This window comes from Agrilus planipennis, unplaced genomic scaffold, assembly GCF_000699045.2.
Source record: "Agrilus planipennis isolate EAB-ADULT unplaced genomic scaffold, Apla_2.0 scaffold270, whole genome shotgun sequence".
NCBI classification, from domain to species: domain Eukaryota; kingdom Metazoa; phylum Arthropoda; class Insecta; order Coleoptera; family Buprestidae; genus Agrilus; species Agrilus planipennis.
In genome coordinates, this window is record NW_020439001.1 from 305170 (window position 1) to 322275 (window position 17106).

Consider the following 17106-nt stretch of genomic DNA (forward strand, 5'->3'; position numbering starts at 1 on the left):
ATTCTTCTCTTAAAGGTTTTTGCGCAATGAGGGAAATAGCGATATAAGCTTTCGGTCTTTTATTCAAAAGAGGATAATTTCGCGCTTGACCTTTGAATTTTTCGTAAGCGAATGTATTATCCTTATTGAAATTATGGTTGTTTTGTAAAATTTGTTGATTGTTTGTATTTAGATTTATATTTTTTATAGAGGCGCTCATGTTTCTCATAAGTGTTCCATTATTGTTAGTAGTCATTTCATTACCTACCTTTTTAATTTTCGAATAAGTTGCTGAAGAATTATTCTTTTGTGCTGTTTTTAAGTTATAGGTGTAGTAATAATGAGGTTTTTTGCGATCTTTGGCCAAGTTTCGCAACTCTTCTAGATCTTGTTGAAGTGGCTTGTTTGAAACTTCTTTTCTGTTTTTTACTTCAGCATAATTCTTTGTTTTCTCTGAAAGAAACAATAATTTTCATTTCATTTTTATTGTGGGACATTTTTATGAACAGAATTGTGCCCACAAAAAAAAAGAACCAATTGGTTCATGATTATAATACAGTATAACATTTGCATTTTTCAGGTATCCATATATGCAATAAATGTATGAGGTGTACGTTGGGTTGCGCACACCCAAAATGTTTTGTAAAATAATTTTAATAAGTAGAGATGAACAAAATATATTTAAATACTTTGGTTTACCTTACCAATTAAATTTAATGCCTGTCTCCAGTGATGGGGATCAGCAGTTATCTTAACAATTAACTCGAGCAGTTGTTCTGTGGCATTCAGTGTTCCAGCTTCTATCTATTTCACAAAAGAAAATTGCATGATAAATAATAAATAAAACAATAATAATTAAGTCCTACCTCATTTTCCGATCGTATTTCTAAAAACTGCACCAGAAAAACTAAAATTTAAACAATCTATTAGTATTGACTCCCAGTCTCATATTGAAATTGTTCACCTAATATCACATACTCAAACATTTTTTTACAAAATAAGCTATTTAAAAAAACAAATTTATTTTCAATAAAAAAGATTTTTTTCATATTGATGATCTGGTAAATTACCACAATTGTACAATAAAATAGTAAAAAAATATGCGGTATTTTAATTAACGACAATTACTTTTTTCCTTACCTACATTGGTGAAAATTAATATAATTGATATGGGTTTTCTCAAACACATAATGCCTTTGAAATGTTATATTTTTTTTATTAAAATGTAACGAGATATTTTTTGACTTTTTATATACAGACGTATGTATGTATTTTCAGTAAAAAATCAATGTCTACATTTTATTGTATCGATAATGATATCGCGGGCTTTAAAAACAATTTTGTTAAGATCAATGTGATATGTTGAGTATATAAAAATCAAAACATTGCCGGTAGAACTACTAACCCCCAACAGTATTTTGGTCGTGCGCAATCGTTATGAATATATTTGCGTTTTCCCCTGACCCCAAGACATCAATAAGTTATTATTGTTGTCAAGGGTATGCTGGCAAGGGCTAGAAAGAAACATAGACCCTCTCAATTTTTACTACTTTTATAGATTTTTATGCTCATTTTATACGGCAAAGCCAACCCTTCTTTCAACGATATTGGATATCAAATATTACTGTATACAACAAAAAACAATAACTATTTTTACGATATAAAAAAATCTGTATAATTTTGAATTACATGAAGAAATTTGTAATAGTTCCGTAGTATTTTCTTTTTTATTATTATTGGTTTAATCGTTTCCTGAAATAAAATTGATCAGCAAATTGTATCAATCCTCAACAATTGGGCCATAGATAAATTCGACATGAAATCAACAATACGCAATAACAATAAAATATTCAATCATAGATGAGGTCATAGTCACCTATGATAGTCACATCACGCAAGTCTACTAACATCTACTAATATCTATGTCTACTAACCTCACTTACAATCAAATTGATTAGTGCAATAATGTTGATTAATTCGACTCATTTATGATTTGATTTTTAACCGCCATGAGTAAAATTAAAGAACCTGAAGTAGGTACTAGTGGTTCTTCTGTTGAATCCCAAATAACTGCCTTAGCTCAGTCAAAACCGGAAGGTATTTCAAATGAAGACATACAAAGTAATCTACTAAATGTAACTGCAGAAACATGGACAAAAAGTGTGAATAAACTTTTAAAATCAGGGTAATTTCCACTTACTAAACATCGTTAACCATCCTCATAATAGTCTGCTTGAGTTGTTTAAGGTTAACAATAAGTTACTATATAAATACAAAGATCCTTCAAAGAAAACTGTAAATAAAGGCTCAGACAATGAGGAAAAAGTGGTATATAGAATTATAGAAGAAGCAGGAAATAAGGGAATATGGATAAGGGACATTCGCTTTAAGTCAAATCTTAATATGACTCAACTCAACAAAGTTCTAAAAAGTTTGGAGGCCAAAAAAGCAATAAAAGCTGTGAAGTCTGTTTCAGTAAGCAAACATAATTGCTTCTTGATAACATTAGTGGTTTGGAAATATATTTTTTAGGCTAGTAAAAAAAAGGTGTACATGTTGTATGATTTAGAGCCAGACAGTTCTGTAACTGGAGGAGCTTGGTATCAAGATCAGGACTTTGAATCTGAATTTGTAGATGTTCTTAATCAGCAGTGCCAACGATTTCTTGTTCAGAAACAAGAGGAAGCTCAAAAATTATGGGGAGGGCCCCTTATAGCAAGAAATCGCAGTTATGTTTCAGCTAAAGATGTTCACAAGTTTATCTCTGAACTTGGAATCAGTAAAGTTGCATTGAATGTTCAAGATATAGAAAGCATTTTGTACACAGTTGTTTTGGACAATAATGCAGAAAGAATTGTTTCTCCATCAGGAGAATTTTTATACAGAGCAATAAAAAGCTTCTTACCTTCTCCTGGACTTGTTAAAAGTACTTGTGGAATATGTCCTATATCTCATAGATGTGCAGATTCTGGATTTGTAAATGCAAAAGTTTGTACTTATTTAACAGACTGGTTGAATGAATAATGTTGCTAAAACTAATTAATAAAGGGTTGTAAAGAAATGGTAGTCTTCTCTTTTTTAAAAGCTTACAATTTGAAATGCCACTGTTCAATTTAACCAAGAAAATAGTCACAACTGTAAAAAAAAAGTAATAATATAAATTCAAACGCTTGAGCTTATAACGATTTATCTATAGGATCTTTAGTCACGAATATTTATGCTGTATTCTTTGATAGTCACGCCATAGATAAATATTACAATAGTTATTCATCAATTCCTAACCTAAGCTTCCTTTTATATATTCTTCATACAGGGCTACTTATTGTATTATTTTATTTATCAACATAAGTTTATTGTGGAAATTTAATGGAAGATATAGAAAAAGATTGGAATAAAATCGCCAAATCATCTAAAAAAGTAATTTGTTTTTATTTTTTTCTACATAAAAGAATTAATTTTTCTATATCAGACAGGATATAGAGATGGTGTTTCAGATGGCAGAGAAAGCAATTATCAAAAATACTTTGATGGAGGGTATGAAGAAGGCCTTAAGAACGGTTTAATATTGGGAAAAATAAAAGGAATTGTTAGGTTAGAAATTTCAGTTTTTTTGTTGAATACTTTTTTATGAAAATGCTTTTCCACAGTATCACAGCACTTTTAAATAAGAAACCTTTGGATTTGACTGAAGAATTACAAAACACTCGGTATGGTTGTTGTGAAATATGCAAGAACAAGGAATTACTTAATAATTCCAAAGATAAAGTAATAAATATTCAGTCGGCAAGTATGACTAAAACAGTAACTGATTTAATGTCATCTTATACATGTATACCAGATCTACTAAATAAACCAAATATGACTTGATAATAGCAGTTATTATTCTATACTTCTGTTTAAAATTGCCAAGGTATAATTTGCTGCTTAGGTCTTTATATGTAATTATAATTGAAGAATAATAAAGTGGATATTGAAATATTTTTAATTCAGTTAGTTAAATACAGAAAAACACTTGAAATAATAAAAAAATTGAAATTAACATAGTTAAAGATACAGACCTTCAGGTGTGCCTTCTTTTTTCCTATACAAAACATTCTCCTTTGATTTCTTAAAATCTTCATTTGTGACTTTCATTCTTCTTTCCCTTAAAGCCATCAGCCCAGCTTCAGTACAAATAGCCTGTAATAATTTTAATTGAAAAAGATGCAATTGCTGTTTTGGCTATTAATATATTTTACTTTTATATCAGCTCCAGATAAGTCATCCTTTGCCATTATTAACTCTTGCAAGTTCACATCTTCTGCCAATGTCATTCTAGATGTATGAATGTTAAATATTCTCTTCTTTGTCTTTTCATCTGGCAATGGAAATTCTATTTTTCTATCAATACGACCAGGGCGAATTAAAGCAGGATCTAATGTTTCTATACGATTTGTTGCCATAATGACCTAAACCAGAAATGTAAATAAAAGTAATACATATATATACTTCTTTACTATTCAGTTTTCAAAACCAACCTTAACATCACCTCTAGAGTCAAAGCCATCAAGCTGATTGAGTAACTCAAGCATTGTCCTTTGAATTTCTCGTTCTCCACCAGAATTAGAATCATATCTTTTAGTGCCAACAGCATCTATTTCATCAATAAAGACAATTGAAGGTGCATGTTCTTCAGCAACTCTAAATAATTCTCTTACTAGTTTGGGGCCATCTCCCTAAAATAAAAATATTTTAACAATCAGCTAATTAAAAATTATCCATAGACTTTACCAAATACTTCTGGATAAGTTCAGAGCCAACCACTCTTAAAAATGTTGCTGAAGTCTGATTTGCCACAGCCTTAGCTAGTAATGTTTTACCAGTACCTGGAGGACCATACAATATAACACCTTTAGGAGGTTTAATACCTAAAAAGAAATAAGTGTTAATAATAACACAAAGAAATAAATATAAAAAACTAAATTATTTACCCATCTCTTCATAGTATTCTGGATGGGTAAGAGGAAGTTCAACAGATTCTTTAATTTCTTGGATTTGTGTATCCAAACCACCTATATCAGCATAAGTTTCTTGAGGTGCCTTTTCAAGTTTCATAACAGTCACCATAGGATCAGTATCATCACCCAAAACACCGACCACAGCATGAACCTTGTGGTTTAATAGAACCGAACACCCTGGTTCTAACTGATCTTTGTCAACAAAGGACAGAATGCTAACATAATGTTCACTTCCAACAGAAGTGGAAACAATAGCATGATTATCATCTATAATCTCTTCCAATGTTCCAACAGACATAGGTGTTCCTATAAAAAGTGTTGTAGAAAAAAATGACCAGAATGAAGGAGACAATGCACTAACCTCTCAAATCATCTACTTTTGATCTTTCTTCTTCATTCTTTTCTTCTTGTGGTTTCAAACGTTCCTGGTTTCTGATAAACTCTTCTTCCATTAATAAATAATCTTTAATCCTCTCCAACTTTAATAATTTTAAACGACACCTGGTATGTGGAGTTACAGCAGGAAGTTTCAGTGCTGTATCTGGCCCCTTTGATTTCCTCTTCTTTTTGCCGACTCGAGTTGGAATTGGTGGTTCATATTTTTTCTTCTTATCTTTCTCTTCCTTTTTTTCACCACCTCCAGCACCGGACTGATTTTGTCCCTGTAAAATACAATTTTATGATTCGTAAAAACAATGGCCTGCAATTAGTTCATAAATTACAAAAAAATGAATAGAAACATATTTCTTGTTCGAAAAATAGTTATACAAAATACTTACCATTTTAGAAATGAATTATTTTCACACTAAAACTGCAAACAACGAAATTGTTTAACCTGATAACCAAAATATGCAAAACTACACAGTCACCATGGAGTCTAGATCATAGATAAGGTCTCATGACAATCACAGACTATCTGGACTATAGATTGCTGTAGACTCCTTGGCATAGATACTGTATGAACTGACCATAGAAATGCGCGACATCGACCTGACATGATTCCATGATTTACCCATACAATAGAGGGAAGATTATGGATAAGGAATCTATGTATGTACAATGTTTGATTGGATAAAAAATCAACATTGATACTGGTGGTAATCAATAAAACAAGTCATTGCTGCCAGATATTACCCAGAAAAACTGTCTTTTAAGCTTCCCAAGATATTAATATTGGGAAAAGCATTAGATGTGAGTAACTAAGTACTGTGAAAGATACATTTATTATAAATACATCCAATAGTTTGAAATGTGAGTTTCATTAAATTCAAAATATTGAATGCTATTTTTTGTTAAATTTTGTTATAAATTCAACACAAACTGCAGGCAACGTTGCCTTAAGATGACATTTTCTCTAGGTTTTTGGCAAGATTACAAAACAGACTGGAACAAAAAAGAAAAAGCATACATTTGTGCAGTGCGACAAAATTGTCGTTAAAACGTTGCTGTCATCTACAACATGTCAAGCGCGTTGCTTATGAATAGACAAGTTAAAGTATATTTTTGTATTTTGAATCCATAAGCCGGCAACTGTGCAACTGTATTCCTATTAAAGTGGTATTGCTTTAACAGGTCTTTAAATTTTTTCAATTGCACATTTATAATGCCTGTTATACTACTGAACCGGTTACCTTTACCAAATTTAAAAACATACGTGTGCTTAAGTGTATTGGCACTTTCGTCATGTGTTTATTTTGCTACCACAGTTATCAAAAACCCCGACTGGAATAAGGGCAAAAGTGGAATTAGCAACGAGAATGAGACTTTCAATGAAACAGATAAATTTTCAGGAGATACAAGGCCATTACGACAGTATATATCCGAGATATTTTTAGTAATGGTTCATGAAGCAGTTTGTGTTTGGGTAAGAACTAAAGAAGTTTATTTAATTGATATTTCAAAAAGTTTAGACTTATCTGTTACCTTTCGTAGTGTGTATGTGTTTTGCTATTTTTTTTGCATTAATGAATGTGATGAAAATGATGTTACTCATGTTTTCGAAACATTATTAATGAGCTATTTATTGGGTATTGCTATTAGTAAAGTCCTTTCTGTATTATAATTTTACATTGATGGAAATACCCATTAAGGATGATCATAAGTGTAAGTTTTAATAAAATATTGAACTAATTTGGCTTTGAAATCACTATTTAGCTAATAATTCTCATATACATAAATGGTGAGAATGATAAACACTAATAATTGTTCTTATCTCTGTTTTAATTCCTTCACATAAAATAGCAATAATAATACAATATGATAATGGTTTGTTAAAAATGCTGATGTGTTTTGATAATGTTAAGCAATTTCCAGTTATTACTGGTTATTATCAGAGTTTTAATTAAAGATTTTGTGGGAAGTAAATTTAATGTTGTTTTTACAGTTAATGGAACACTTTTCCTTGATGCAAAATAAAATTTATTATTATGATGTATTAATACAATTCATTCTTTTAAATTGAATATTGTAACAATGCTTTTATCATTGTACAATATTAATGATAATGCGTGGTAAACAGTAAAACCTCCACACTCTTTTTTTTTAATTATTTTAATAAATTTGATCAGAATATGATTTCCTGTAGTTTTGTGGTATGTATTTAATAAACTAAAAAGATAATCAGCCTACTAATCACTAAAGTAGGGTGAGTCTCTTTTAGTTTATTTATTTCTTTACCATAGCCCTCATTTTCTAGTTTGTGGTACCTGTTTTAAATTTCCAGTATATTTTGAAGATATTATTTTATTTTTAGGTAATGATAAACATGGCATGTTGTTGCCTTATATTACTTGGACGATGTATACAAAAGTTAGTTTTTGACGAACTTCGGATTTCTGAGCAACAACATTTGGAAGAGAAGTTTTGGAACTTTATATTTTACAAGTTTATATTTGTATTTGGCGTGATAAATGTACAATATATGGACGAAGTTTTACTCTGGTGCTCTTGGTTTTCGCTACTTGGTTTTTTACACTTACTTTCACAATTGAGCAAGGACAGATTTGAATATGTAAGTTGACCTTAAAATTGAAGAAATATACTGTTTCTTTAACGGCAATTGCCTCGAATGGTTTAATTAATTGAGCTCCTGTCGTTTGTAAAAAAACATATTTATGGAAATGGTGTTAACAGTTTTGAGCTCACAGTGACTGATAAGGGGGAAGAACTAGTTCTAGCTCGAAACTGTTAGCACCATTGCTTCGAGTGGTCGAAATTCACTTTTGTAAATAATAATATGACGTAGTGACGGCCATCATTCTTTTCTAATTGTTGCTGTTGTCGGCCATCATTCTTTTTCAATTGTTGTCGCATTGTCGCTGATGTCGGCCATTATGGTTTTTTAATAGATGTATAGTTATCAATGATTAAAATATAAATGAAATAAATCGGTATGCAACACATCGTACACTTCAGCATGAGAAATTGCTGATACTAATTTTCATTTATGTAATACTACTTTTTCCTGTGCTGACAGCACTCATAATTTCTTTTATATATAATATCCTGTGAAACATTTTGTAAAAATCACCATTCAGAGTTTAAGAAAATCAAGTAACTGCAAATTGGCCCTTGGCCCAAGTTAGCAGGTACGCATACGTTCAAAATACGTACTTTATCCCACCTGTTTCGTTACTTAGAAAATAAATAATATCTGGCGGCTCAGGGATCTCGTTCTGTTAGAAATTTCTAATTAAAAACTCTATACATTATACGAATGTAGTCCTAAGGAAACATTCCATTTTTTAATTAAACGTTTTATAGTCTACTAGTTCCAGAATATTATATTATGAGAGGAGATACCTNACTCTTCTAGATCTTGTTGAAGTGGCTTGTTTGAAAGATAAAAGACTTATTATACATTTTTCCCACTTACTTTTGGGACTTCACTTTCATCATTAAGAACAAACGGCAGCAATTAGTAACAAAAAATTCTTCCTTCTAAACTGGAACGAATTTAGAACGCTCTGTACATTTTGTTACAAACTTTTAAATGGCTAAATGGGTCGAATGTTCAGTGTAGTGATGAAGTGTCAAAAATCCAGTTAGAGGTTATTGAAATGTCAAACCAAGTCATACAATAGTCTGTTTTTCATAAATTGTAAACAAAACACTATATTTGCATAATTATATCTCTTTCAATAATTTTATCATCTTCTAACAACTGTTTTCGTATTTCTAGAAGCTCGAAATTAAGTCAAATATGCCTGCTGCAGTAGCAGACAAAGGAGACACTGACCGCTCTGAGCAGATGTGGAATGCTTTAAAAAGGCATATATTAAGAGAAAGAGAACGAAAAAAACAAGAGCGTGAACAAGAAGTTGAAGAAGAGCGATTACGTAAAGAAAGAGAAGCCAGAGAACAGCAGGATGTAATGACTTTGGGAGAAACTCGAGAACAAATTCAGCAATTGGAAGCTAAACTTAGAAAACTTAAAGAAGAAAAGCATCAGTTATTTTTGCAGCTCAAGAAAGTTTTAAACGAAGATGATAACAGGAGAAGACAACTTGTAAAAGAATCAAAGTAAGAAATCTTTGATTTTAGAAAGGAGTTCCAGTAACACATTATGCATTTATTTGTATTTGCAGTGAAATGCTTACTATCCAGACTTTATCAACATCAGGAATGGTTCAAACACGAATATTTTTACCACAATCTTTGGCAGGGCCTCCTCCTATACCACAAAATTTTAAATTTGGTAAAAGACTTAGAAGTCCCAGTCCTCCACATTCAACACCAGCATCTATTTATCATCAATCTTATGCTTACAAACCTGCTGCTGTTACAAATTCCTCTTATCAGACTTCTCCCCAAAGTAAGTATAAATTATTACAGCGTGTTTCTAAGATAAATTTTATATCAATTTTTAGAAACACCTCAATATAGTGGCATTTGTGGATACCCGGTACCTCCCCAAGAACTCTCCATTTATTATCCTCAAAATCCTCTGACATCAAGGGAACAGCCCAGAGGTCTTTATGAGTCACCTCGTACTCAAGCTTATCATATTGATCAAAAATCTTTAGAACATTATGCTCTAAGACCACCATCACACCTGATTCACATGAATCCTGCACAAAAAACTGGTGGTATCACTTCTGGATATCCCATACGTCAAACAACGTATCAAACTGCCCCTGCTCCTGCTCCTGCACCTGCATCTGCCCTTTACACAACACAAAGTCAGCCTTTGTATCGTCCTGTAAGTATGACCATGAAATATCCTAATCGAGAATAAAATAATAAATACCTATCATAAAATATTGTATTAATACAATGGCTAAAATAAAATGTTATTGTTGGGTCTAATAATACTTTTGGATAAATATATTTAAAAACTTGAAGTCTTATTTTTATTGAATCAATGATTTCCAGAAAACTGAATTAGAAAATGCAACTGGCATTTATATCAATTAATGATTAAAAAGTTTAGAAAATGTAATTAATTAGAAGTATTTAACCAACATCATCAACAAAAAACTTTTATTCACTTCTAATTTATTAAAAAGCTGCTTAGCTTGTTGGACTACATGTATACATTTATTTTACACATGTATATTATTTCTACAACTACATGCTTGTAAAAATATAATTTAGCCAAAATTATTATCATTTTCAGCCTATATATTTCTACATAGTTATTAAATTCTGATGTAGTTAAACACTTATGAAACGGACTTATTTAGTCGATATAAAACTCAAACTACAAGATCTCTTTGTAAGAGTAATTAGATAAAAACAAAATTAATTTACAGTTCTATTTAGAGTAATCTACAAGAATAAAAGAACATTTTTTTTAAATGTTCCATGTTTTAATTAGCTACCTTTAGAATAAATATCGTAGCTTCTAATTCAAATCATTGTAAACTATGTGTTACAGCTAATTAATATGTAATTCAATAATATTTAGAATAATCGCTAATTGTTTATATGTGTATGTATTTAAAGTACAGTCCAAAGAATAATTAGCGATAATTTAAGTAACAAAACTTTAATTATCATTGGTGCAACTTTTGTGATACTACACGATTAAATAATTTAGTTTTTCTGAATTATTAAAAAGATACAAATTACACTTACACATTAGAATCCTGCAGTATTTTTAGTTATTGTTAGGACAAATAATAGCTACAGAGAGCATAATTAAATTAATAAAAGTAATAAAAATTGCCAGTAATGCAAATGTTTTGCATCGTTTTCCTGTGCGGTTCCATCATGTTTGTACAACATCGATTTCTTTTATTTTTGTTGAACTTTATGGGGCCACTGTTTTAAGTATTTAAGTTCCTGGTCTAAGATCGATTCTTCTCTTAAAGGTTTTTGCGCAATGAGGGAAATAGCGATATAAGCTTTCGGTCTTTTATTCAAAAGAGGATAATTTCGCGCTTGACCTTTGAATTTTTCGTAAGCGAATGTATTATCCTTATTGAAATTATGGTTGTTTTGTAAAATTTGTTGATTGTTTGTATTTAGATTTATATTTTTTATAGAGGCGTTCATGTTTCTCATAAGTGTTCCATTATTGTTAGTAGTCATTTCATTACCTACCTTTTTAATTTTCGAATAAGTTGCTGAAGAATTATTCTTTTGTGCTGTTTTTAAGTTATAGGTGTAGTAATAATGAGGTTTTTTGCGATCTTTGGCCAAGTTTCGCAACTCTTCTAGATCTTGTTGAAGTGGCTTGTTTGAAACTTCTTTTCTGTTTTTTACTTCAGCATAATTCTTTGTTTTCTCTGAAAGAAACAATAATTTTCATTTCATTTTTATTGTGGGACATTTTTATGAACAGAATTGTGCCCACAAAAAAAAAGAACCAATTGGTTCATGATTATAATACAGTATAACATTTGCATTTTTCAGGTATCCATATATGCAATAAATGTATGAGGTGTACGTTGGGTTGCGCACACCCAAAATGTTTTGTAAAATAATTTTAATAAGTAGAGATGAACAAAATATATTTAAATACTTTGGTTTACCTTACCAATTAAATTTAATGCCTGTCTCCAGTGATGGGGATCAGCAGTTATCTTAACAATTAACTCGAGCAGTTGTTCTGTGGCATTCAGTGTTCCAGCTTCTATCTATTTCACAAAAGAAAATTGCATGATAAATAATAAATAAAACAATAATAATTAAGTCCTACCTCATTTTCCGATCGTATTTCTAAAAACTGCACCAGAAAAACTAAAATTTAAACAATCTATTAGTATTGACTCCCAGTCTCATATTGAAATTGTTCACCTAATATCACATACTCAAACATTTTTTTACAAAATAAGCTATTTAAAAAAACAAATTTATTTTCAATAAAAAAGATTTTTTTCATATTGATGATCTGGTAAATTACCACAATTGTACAATAAAATAGTAAAAAAATATGCGGTATTTTAATTAACGACAATTACTTTTTTCCTTACCTACATTGGTGAAAATTAATATAATTGATATGGGTTTTCTCAAACACATAATGCCTTTGAAATGTNGAGATACAAGGCCATTACGACAGTATATATCCGAGATATTTTTAGTAATGGTTCATGAAGCAGTTTGTGTTTGGGTAAGAACTAAAGAAGTTTATTTAATTGATATTTCAAAAAGTTTAGACTTATCTGTTACCTTTCGTAGTGTGTATGTGTTTTGCTATTTTTTTTGCATTAATGAATGTGATGAAAATGATGTTACTCATGTTTTCGAAACATTATTAATGAGCTATTTATTGGGTATTGCTATTAGTAAAGTCCTTTCTGTATTATAATTTTACATTGATGGAAATACCCATTAAGGATGATCATAAGTGTAAGTTTTAATAAAATATTGAACTAATTTGGCTTTGAAATCACTATTTAGCTAATAATTCTCATATACATAAATGGTGAGAATGATAAACACTAATAATTGTTCTTATCTCTGTTTTAATTCCTTCACATAAAATAGCAATAATAATACAATATGATAATGGTTTGTTAAAAATGCTGATGTGTTTTGATAATGTTAAGCAATTTCCAGTTATTACTGGTTATTATCAGAGTTTTAATTAAAGATTTTGTGGGAAGTAAATTTAATGTTGTTTTTACAGTTAATGGAACACTTTTCCTTGATGCAAAATAAAATTTATTATTATGATGTATTAATACAATTCATTCTTTTAAATTGAATATTGTAACAATGCTTTTATCATTGTACAATATTAATGATAATGCGTGGTAAACAGTAAAACCTCCACACTCTTTTTTTTTAATTATTTTAATAAATTTGATCAGAATATGATTTCCTGTAGTTTTGTGGTATGTATTTAATAAACTAAAAAGATAATCAGCCTACTAATCACTAAAGTAGGGTGAGTCTCTTTTAGTTTATTTATTTCTTTACCATAGCCCTCATTTTCTAGTTTGTGGTACCTGTTTTAAATTTCCAGTATATTTTGAAGATATTATTTTATTTTTAGGTAATGATAAACATGGCATGTTGTTGCCTTATATTACTTGGACGATGTATACAAAAGTTAGTTTTTGACGAACTTCGGATTTCTGAGCAACAACATTTGGAAGAGAAGTTTTGGAACTTTATATTTTACAAGTTTATATTTGTATTTGGCGTGATAAATGTACAATATATGGACGAAGTTTTACTCTGGTGCTCTTGGTTTTCGCTACTTGGTTTTTTACACTTACTTTCACAATTGAGCAAGGACAGATTTGAATATGTAAGTTGACCTTAAAATTGAAGAAATATACTGTTTCTTTAACGGCAATTGCCTCGAATGGTTTAATTAATTGAGCTCCTGTCGTTTGTAAAAAAACATATTTATGGAAATGGTGTTAACAGTTTTGAGCTCACAGTGACTGATAAGGGGGAAGAACTAGTTCTAGCTCGAAACTGTTAGCACCATTGCTTCGAGTGGTCGAAATTCACTTTTGTAAATAATAATATGACGTAGTGACGGCCATCATTCTTTTCTAATTGTTGCTGTTGTCGGCCATCATTCTTTTTTAATTGTTGCTGTTGTCGGCCATCATTCTTTTCTAATTGTTGCTGTTGTCGGCCATCATTCTTTTCTAATTGTTGCTGTTGTCGGCCATCATTATTTTTCAATTGTTGTCGCATTGTCACTGATGTCGGCCATTATGGTATTTTAATAGATATATAGTAATCAATGATTAAAATTTAAAGGAATGGATTGTAAATAGGTATGCAACACATCGTACATTCAGCTTAAGAAATTTCTGATACTAACTTACGTAATACTACTTTTTCCTGTGCTGGCAGCACTTTTTTTATATATAATATTAAAGTCTGTTAAAATTTTATACTATCAAATTGTAGAGTTTTTTCTTTGTAAAAACTATTGAAAATGAAGAAGTAAAATGTAGAATTTTCAGTTATCATTTTCTTTAACGACGCCTGTATGGAATCACGTGAAACTCCTGACGCTTCTCATATGCATCTTCGCACTGTCAGGTTTCATGCTACTGATAAGCACATTCGTAGGCTTTTTCGAGGGACTTAATACATTTGCATTCATGTCAGCAGAGGTAAATTACAATACATTTGTAAGTTTGAATTATAACTAATTTATTCTTTTCTATGTCACGAAAAGGTTATTTTGCTGAGTTTACGGACTGTACATGTAATTTTGCGGTACGTCATGCACTTATATGATGTGTTTCGAGATGGTTCAGGGTCTGTAAGTAATGTATCTAGTTCTGTTTGGGAAAAAAGAGGTCCCGTCGTTTACTACGTCGAATTGGTTTTTGAAATGAGCGCTTATATCATTGATTTTGTACACCACCTTCATATGCTTGTTTGGAGCAATATATTTTTATCAATGGCTAGTTTAGTAATCTGCATGCAGCTTAGGTATCTCTTTCATGAGCTCCAACGAAGATATAAAAAACACAGAAATTATTTATGGGTTCTAAAACATATGGAGCAAAAGTAAGTTCTATTGGGAAAGAGATGTTTGCTAATTACATAGTGTACATTTTTAGTTATCCTATTGCTTCACCAGACGAATTATCACAAAATTGTGACAATTGTGCTATATGCTGGGAGAAGATGGAATCAGCTAGAAAACTCCCATGCAACCACCTGTTTCATACGTAAGCCCTGAGCGATATAACTCCTTTTATTATGGTAACATAATAAAATTATATTTCATATTTTCTTGCAGGATGTGTTTGCAATCTTGGCTGGAGCAGGATAAATCTTGTCCTACTTGTAGATTAACATTGAATATTGAAACTCCTATGGGAGGGCGTGTCGAACTCCTGCCAGAATTACAGAATGACCCTCCACAACCTACCAGGAGACATTTGAACCATTTCTTTCATTTCGATGGTACTAATGAAAAGATAAATAAAGAATTTTGTTTATAGCTGTGGTTTTCAGGTTCACGATACGTATCGTGGTTGCCCAGTTTTTCGGTGGAAGTGAGTCATGCTCAGCTAGTACGACCAGACCAATTAGTGGCCACTAATTCTCAGTTGGACGCCATGGCCAGGCAGGTTGGTTATTGAATTATAATGTATTTGATGGAGTTGAAAGTCCGATTATATTGTAATTTTATAGGTGCAACAAATGTTTCCTCATATTCCTCTTTCCACGATCGTAGACGATTTGAGGGTCACTAGGTCGGTGGAGCTTACTGTGGAAAACATTCTTGAAGGGCATGTGGTTCCTCCGCCAATTTTTCGCGAATTGGACGTTCGCCCAACGGTGGTTCCAATGTCCACTAATTCTAGAAACTCTCCAACTGGTGATTCGTTTAACGTCGATGAGGAATCGTCTGAGAATTGGGACGAACTTACTTCCGATAACGTTGACATGTGAGTAACAATATATGTATACCATTAAGTATAAAAAACTTTACAAAATTTAAGATTCTGTAGTTAATGTCTCTTTATTACAATGAAATAAATTTGTAATAAAGTGGTACTGCCTTTTCATCAGTTGATTTTGAGTTGTAAGAGAGTTTTTATTAAATGTACAAGCCATACTTTGAGGACTGGTGTTTTATAAAAATATTTCTATTTACTTTAATTTCGGCAATTTTCGTACGATTTATTTCGAAAAAGTCTGTATCTCGTTTACTATTTTAGGGAGGAATTTTCGGGTCTTGGAAGTCGTTTCTCAAAGTCGTCATCCGAAAGAGAGTACATGTTACATAAACGTAAAGAACAAATGTTACGCGTGGCTAGAAAGAAGTACATGGAAAAACAGAAGACGAAACTGGATTCTTCCCAGAGGTGAAGATGTTAATAAATCATGTCAATAATCCTCCCGCCTCGTACTGGTGATTCTCGTGTTGGCTCAAGGCAAAGTAAAGGCTCGTTCACTTACTAAGGGACTGAATTAAATGCTAGTTAGTAAACTGTTTATATTGTATTGTACGAAACTATTTTTTTTATTGGCAGTACTTACATCCTATACCGCAGCTTGTACTCTAGTAAATAATTACTAACAACTAACGACGGTTCAGAGAACCTTAGAAGTGTTAAAATTATCGTTCTGTTTAGACAGAATAGGCGCCTGTGTCTGTTGTTGTAGCTCTCAATATGCATATGCTAGAGTTGCTAATAAATTTGTGTGTGAAGTCCGGTGAACAAGTGTTTTTTTTTACCCTAAACATCCCCATATTTCCAAGCCATTTTATTATAAGATACCTTAATAATTATTCGGGATTAACAGCTATAGCTTCAGAGCCATCTTTCGTTTTTATTGCTTAGTTGGAGTTGTATGTACAATGTTTAAGTAGTGATACATTTACTTCCCTAGTTAGGTTCCTATCCAGAATGTACACGTAAATTTGCAAAAAGAAGAACTGTTATAGCTAGTTCAGAATCTCATGAACTCATATGCACTAGAGGCGGAGCGTATTGTATTGTATTCTTATTGTAGTTTAGACTGTTAACCAACTACGTGCCTCGTTATACAACTAGAGATGGAGATTTTGATAAACTGTAAACAGTAAAAGTCAAAGCTTTTAAAAGGTATAAATGTAGAGATTAATGGAGGGCAAAGTCGTACTGTAATATCTCCTCAGCTCAAGGCCAAGGTTCATAAAATTCTGAATTAACTCTACGTGAAGTTTTATAGTTATTGAGTCATATATTTGCTTTTTATAACATAT

At 31.2% G+C, this 17106-nt stretch overlaps 6 protein-coding genes across 9 annotated transcripts; 4 read left to right on the forward strand and 2 right to left on the reverse strand.

Moving 5' to 3' along the window:
- The first annotated feature begins 1859 nt into the window (after window positions 1–1859).
- LOC108741368 (probable DNA-directed RNA polymerase III subunit RPC6) lies at window positions 1860–3040 on the forward strand. Its single transcript, XM_018476167.2, has 3 exons — window positions 1860–2164; window positions 2208–2454; window positions 2512–3040. The coding sequence occupies exons 1-3, from the start codon at window positions 1989–1991 to the stop codon at window positions 3001–3003; spliced, it is 915 nt and encodes a 304-aa protein (XP_018331669.1). The 5' UTR covers window positions 1860–1988; the 3' UTR covers window positions 3004–3040.
- A 195-nt stretch (window positions 3041–3235) lies between these two features.
- Window positions 3236–3849, forward strand: LOC108741399 (uncharacterized protein yae1). Its single transcript, XM_018476208.1, has 3 exons — window positions 3236–3396; window positions 3449–3570; window positions 3627–3849. Exons 1-3 carry the CDS (start codon window positions 3346–3348, stop codon window positions 3844–3846), a joined length of 393 nt encoding a protein of 130 aa, XP_018331710.1. The 5' UTR covers window positions 3236–3345; the 3' UTR covers window positions 3847–3849.
- Window positions 3850–3943: 94 nt separating this feature from the next.
- Window positions 3944–5868, reverse strand: LOC108741397 (26S proteasome regulatory subunit 4). The gene is made up of 7 exons (XM_018476207.2): window positions 5756–5868; window positions 5338–5638; window positions 4950–5282; window positions 4750–4886; window positions 4497–4694; window positions 4218–4427; window positions 3944–4158 (listed from the first exon to the last, which is right to left on the reverse strand). The coding sequence occupies exons 1-7, from the start codon at window positions 5756–5758 to the stop codon at window positions 4024–4026; spliced, it is 1317 nt and encodes a 438-aa protein (XP_018331709.1). The 5' UTR covers window positions 5759–5868; the 3' UTR covers window positions 3944–4023.
- Window positions 5869–6075: 207 nt separating this feature from the next.
- LOC108741365 (E3 ubiquitin-protein ligase AMFR) lies at window positions 6076–16579 on the forward strand. 4 transcript variants are annotated; one of them, XM_025975907.1, is made up of 11 exons: window positions 6076–6167; window positions 6335–6776; window positions 12471–12534; window positions 13423–13680; window positions 14348–14509; window positions 14575–14912; window positions 14966–15076; window positions 15148–15314; window positions 15366–15481; window positions 15546–15802; window positions 16076–16579. In XM_025975907.1, exons 2-11 carry the CDS (start codon window positions 6580–6582, stop codon window positions 16224–16226), a joined length of 1821 nt encoding a protein of 606 aa, XP_025831692.1. In that variant the 5' UTR covers window positions 6076–6167; window positions 6335–6579; the 3' UTR covers window positions 16227–16579. The 4 variants fall into 4 exon arrangements, with proteins under 4 accessions (XP_025831692.1, XP_025831696.1, XP_025831693.1 ...); XM_025975911.1 differs by having other exon boundaries at window positions 6083–6167; window positions 14357–14509; XM_025975908.1 differs by having other exon boundaries at window positions 6121–6227.
- On the forward strand, window positions 8977–10318 carry LOC108741392 (G protein pathway suppressor 2). The gene is made up of 4 exons (XM_018476202.2): window positions 8977–9075; window positions 9157–9497; window positions 9563–9789; window positions 9845–10318. Exons 2-4 carry the CDS (start codon window positions 9178–9180, stop codon window positions 10210–10212), a joined length of 915 nt encoding a protein of 304 aa, XP_018331704.1. The 5' UTR covers window positions 8977–9075; window positions 9157–9177; the 3' UTR covers window positions 10213–10318.
- LOC108741393 lies at window positions 10780–12449 on the reverse strand. Its single transcript, XM_025975912.1, has 4 exons — window positions 12395–12449; window positions 12121–12161; window positions 11959–12058; window positions 10780–11707 (listed from the first exon to the last, which is right to left on the reverse strand). Exons 1-4 carry the CDS (start codon window positions 12441–12443, stop codon window positions 11214–11216), a joined length of 684 nt encoding a protein of 227 aa, XP_025831697.1. The 5' UTR covers window positions 12444–12449; the 3' UTR covers window positions 10780–11213.
- Window positions 16580–17106: the final 527 nt, after the last annotated feature.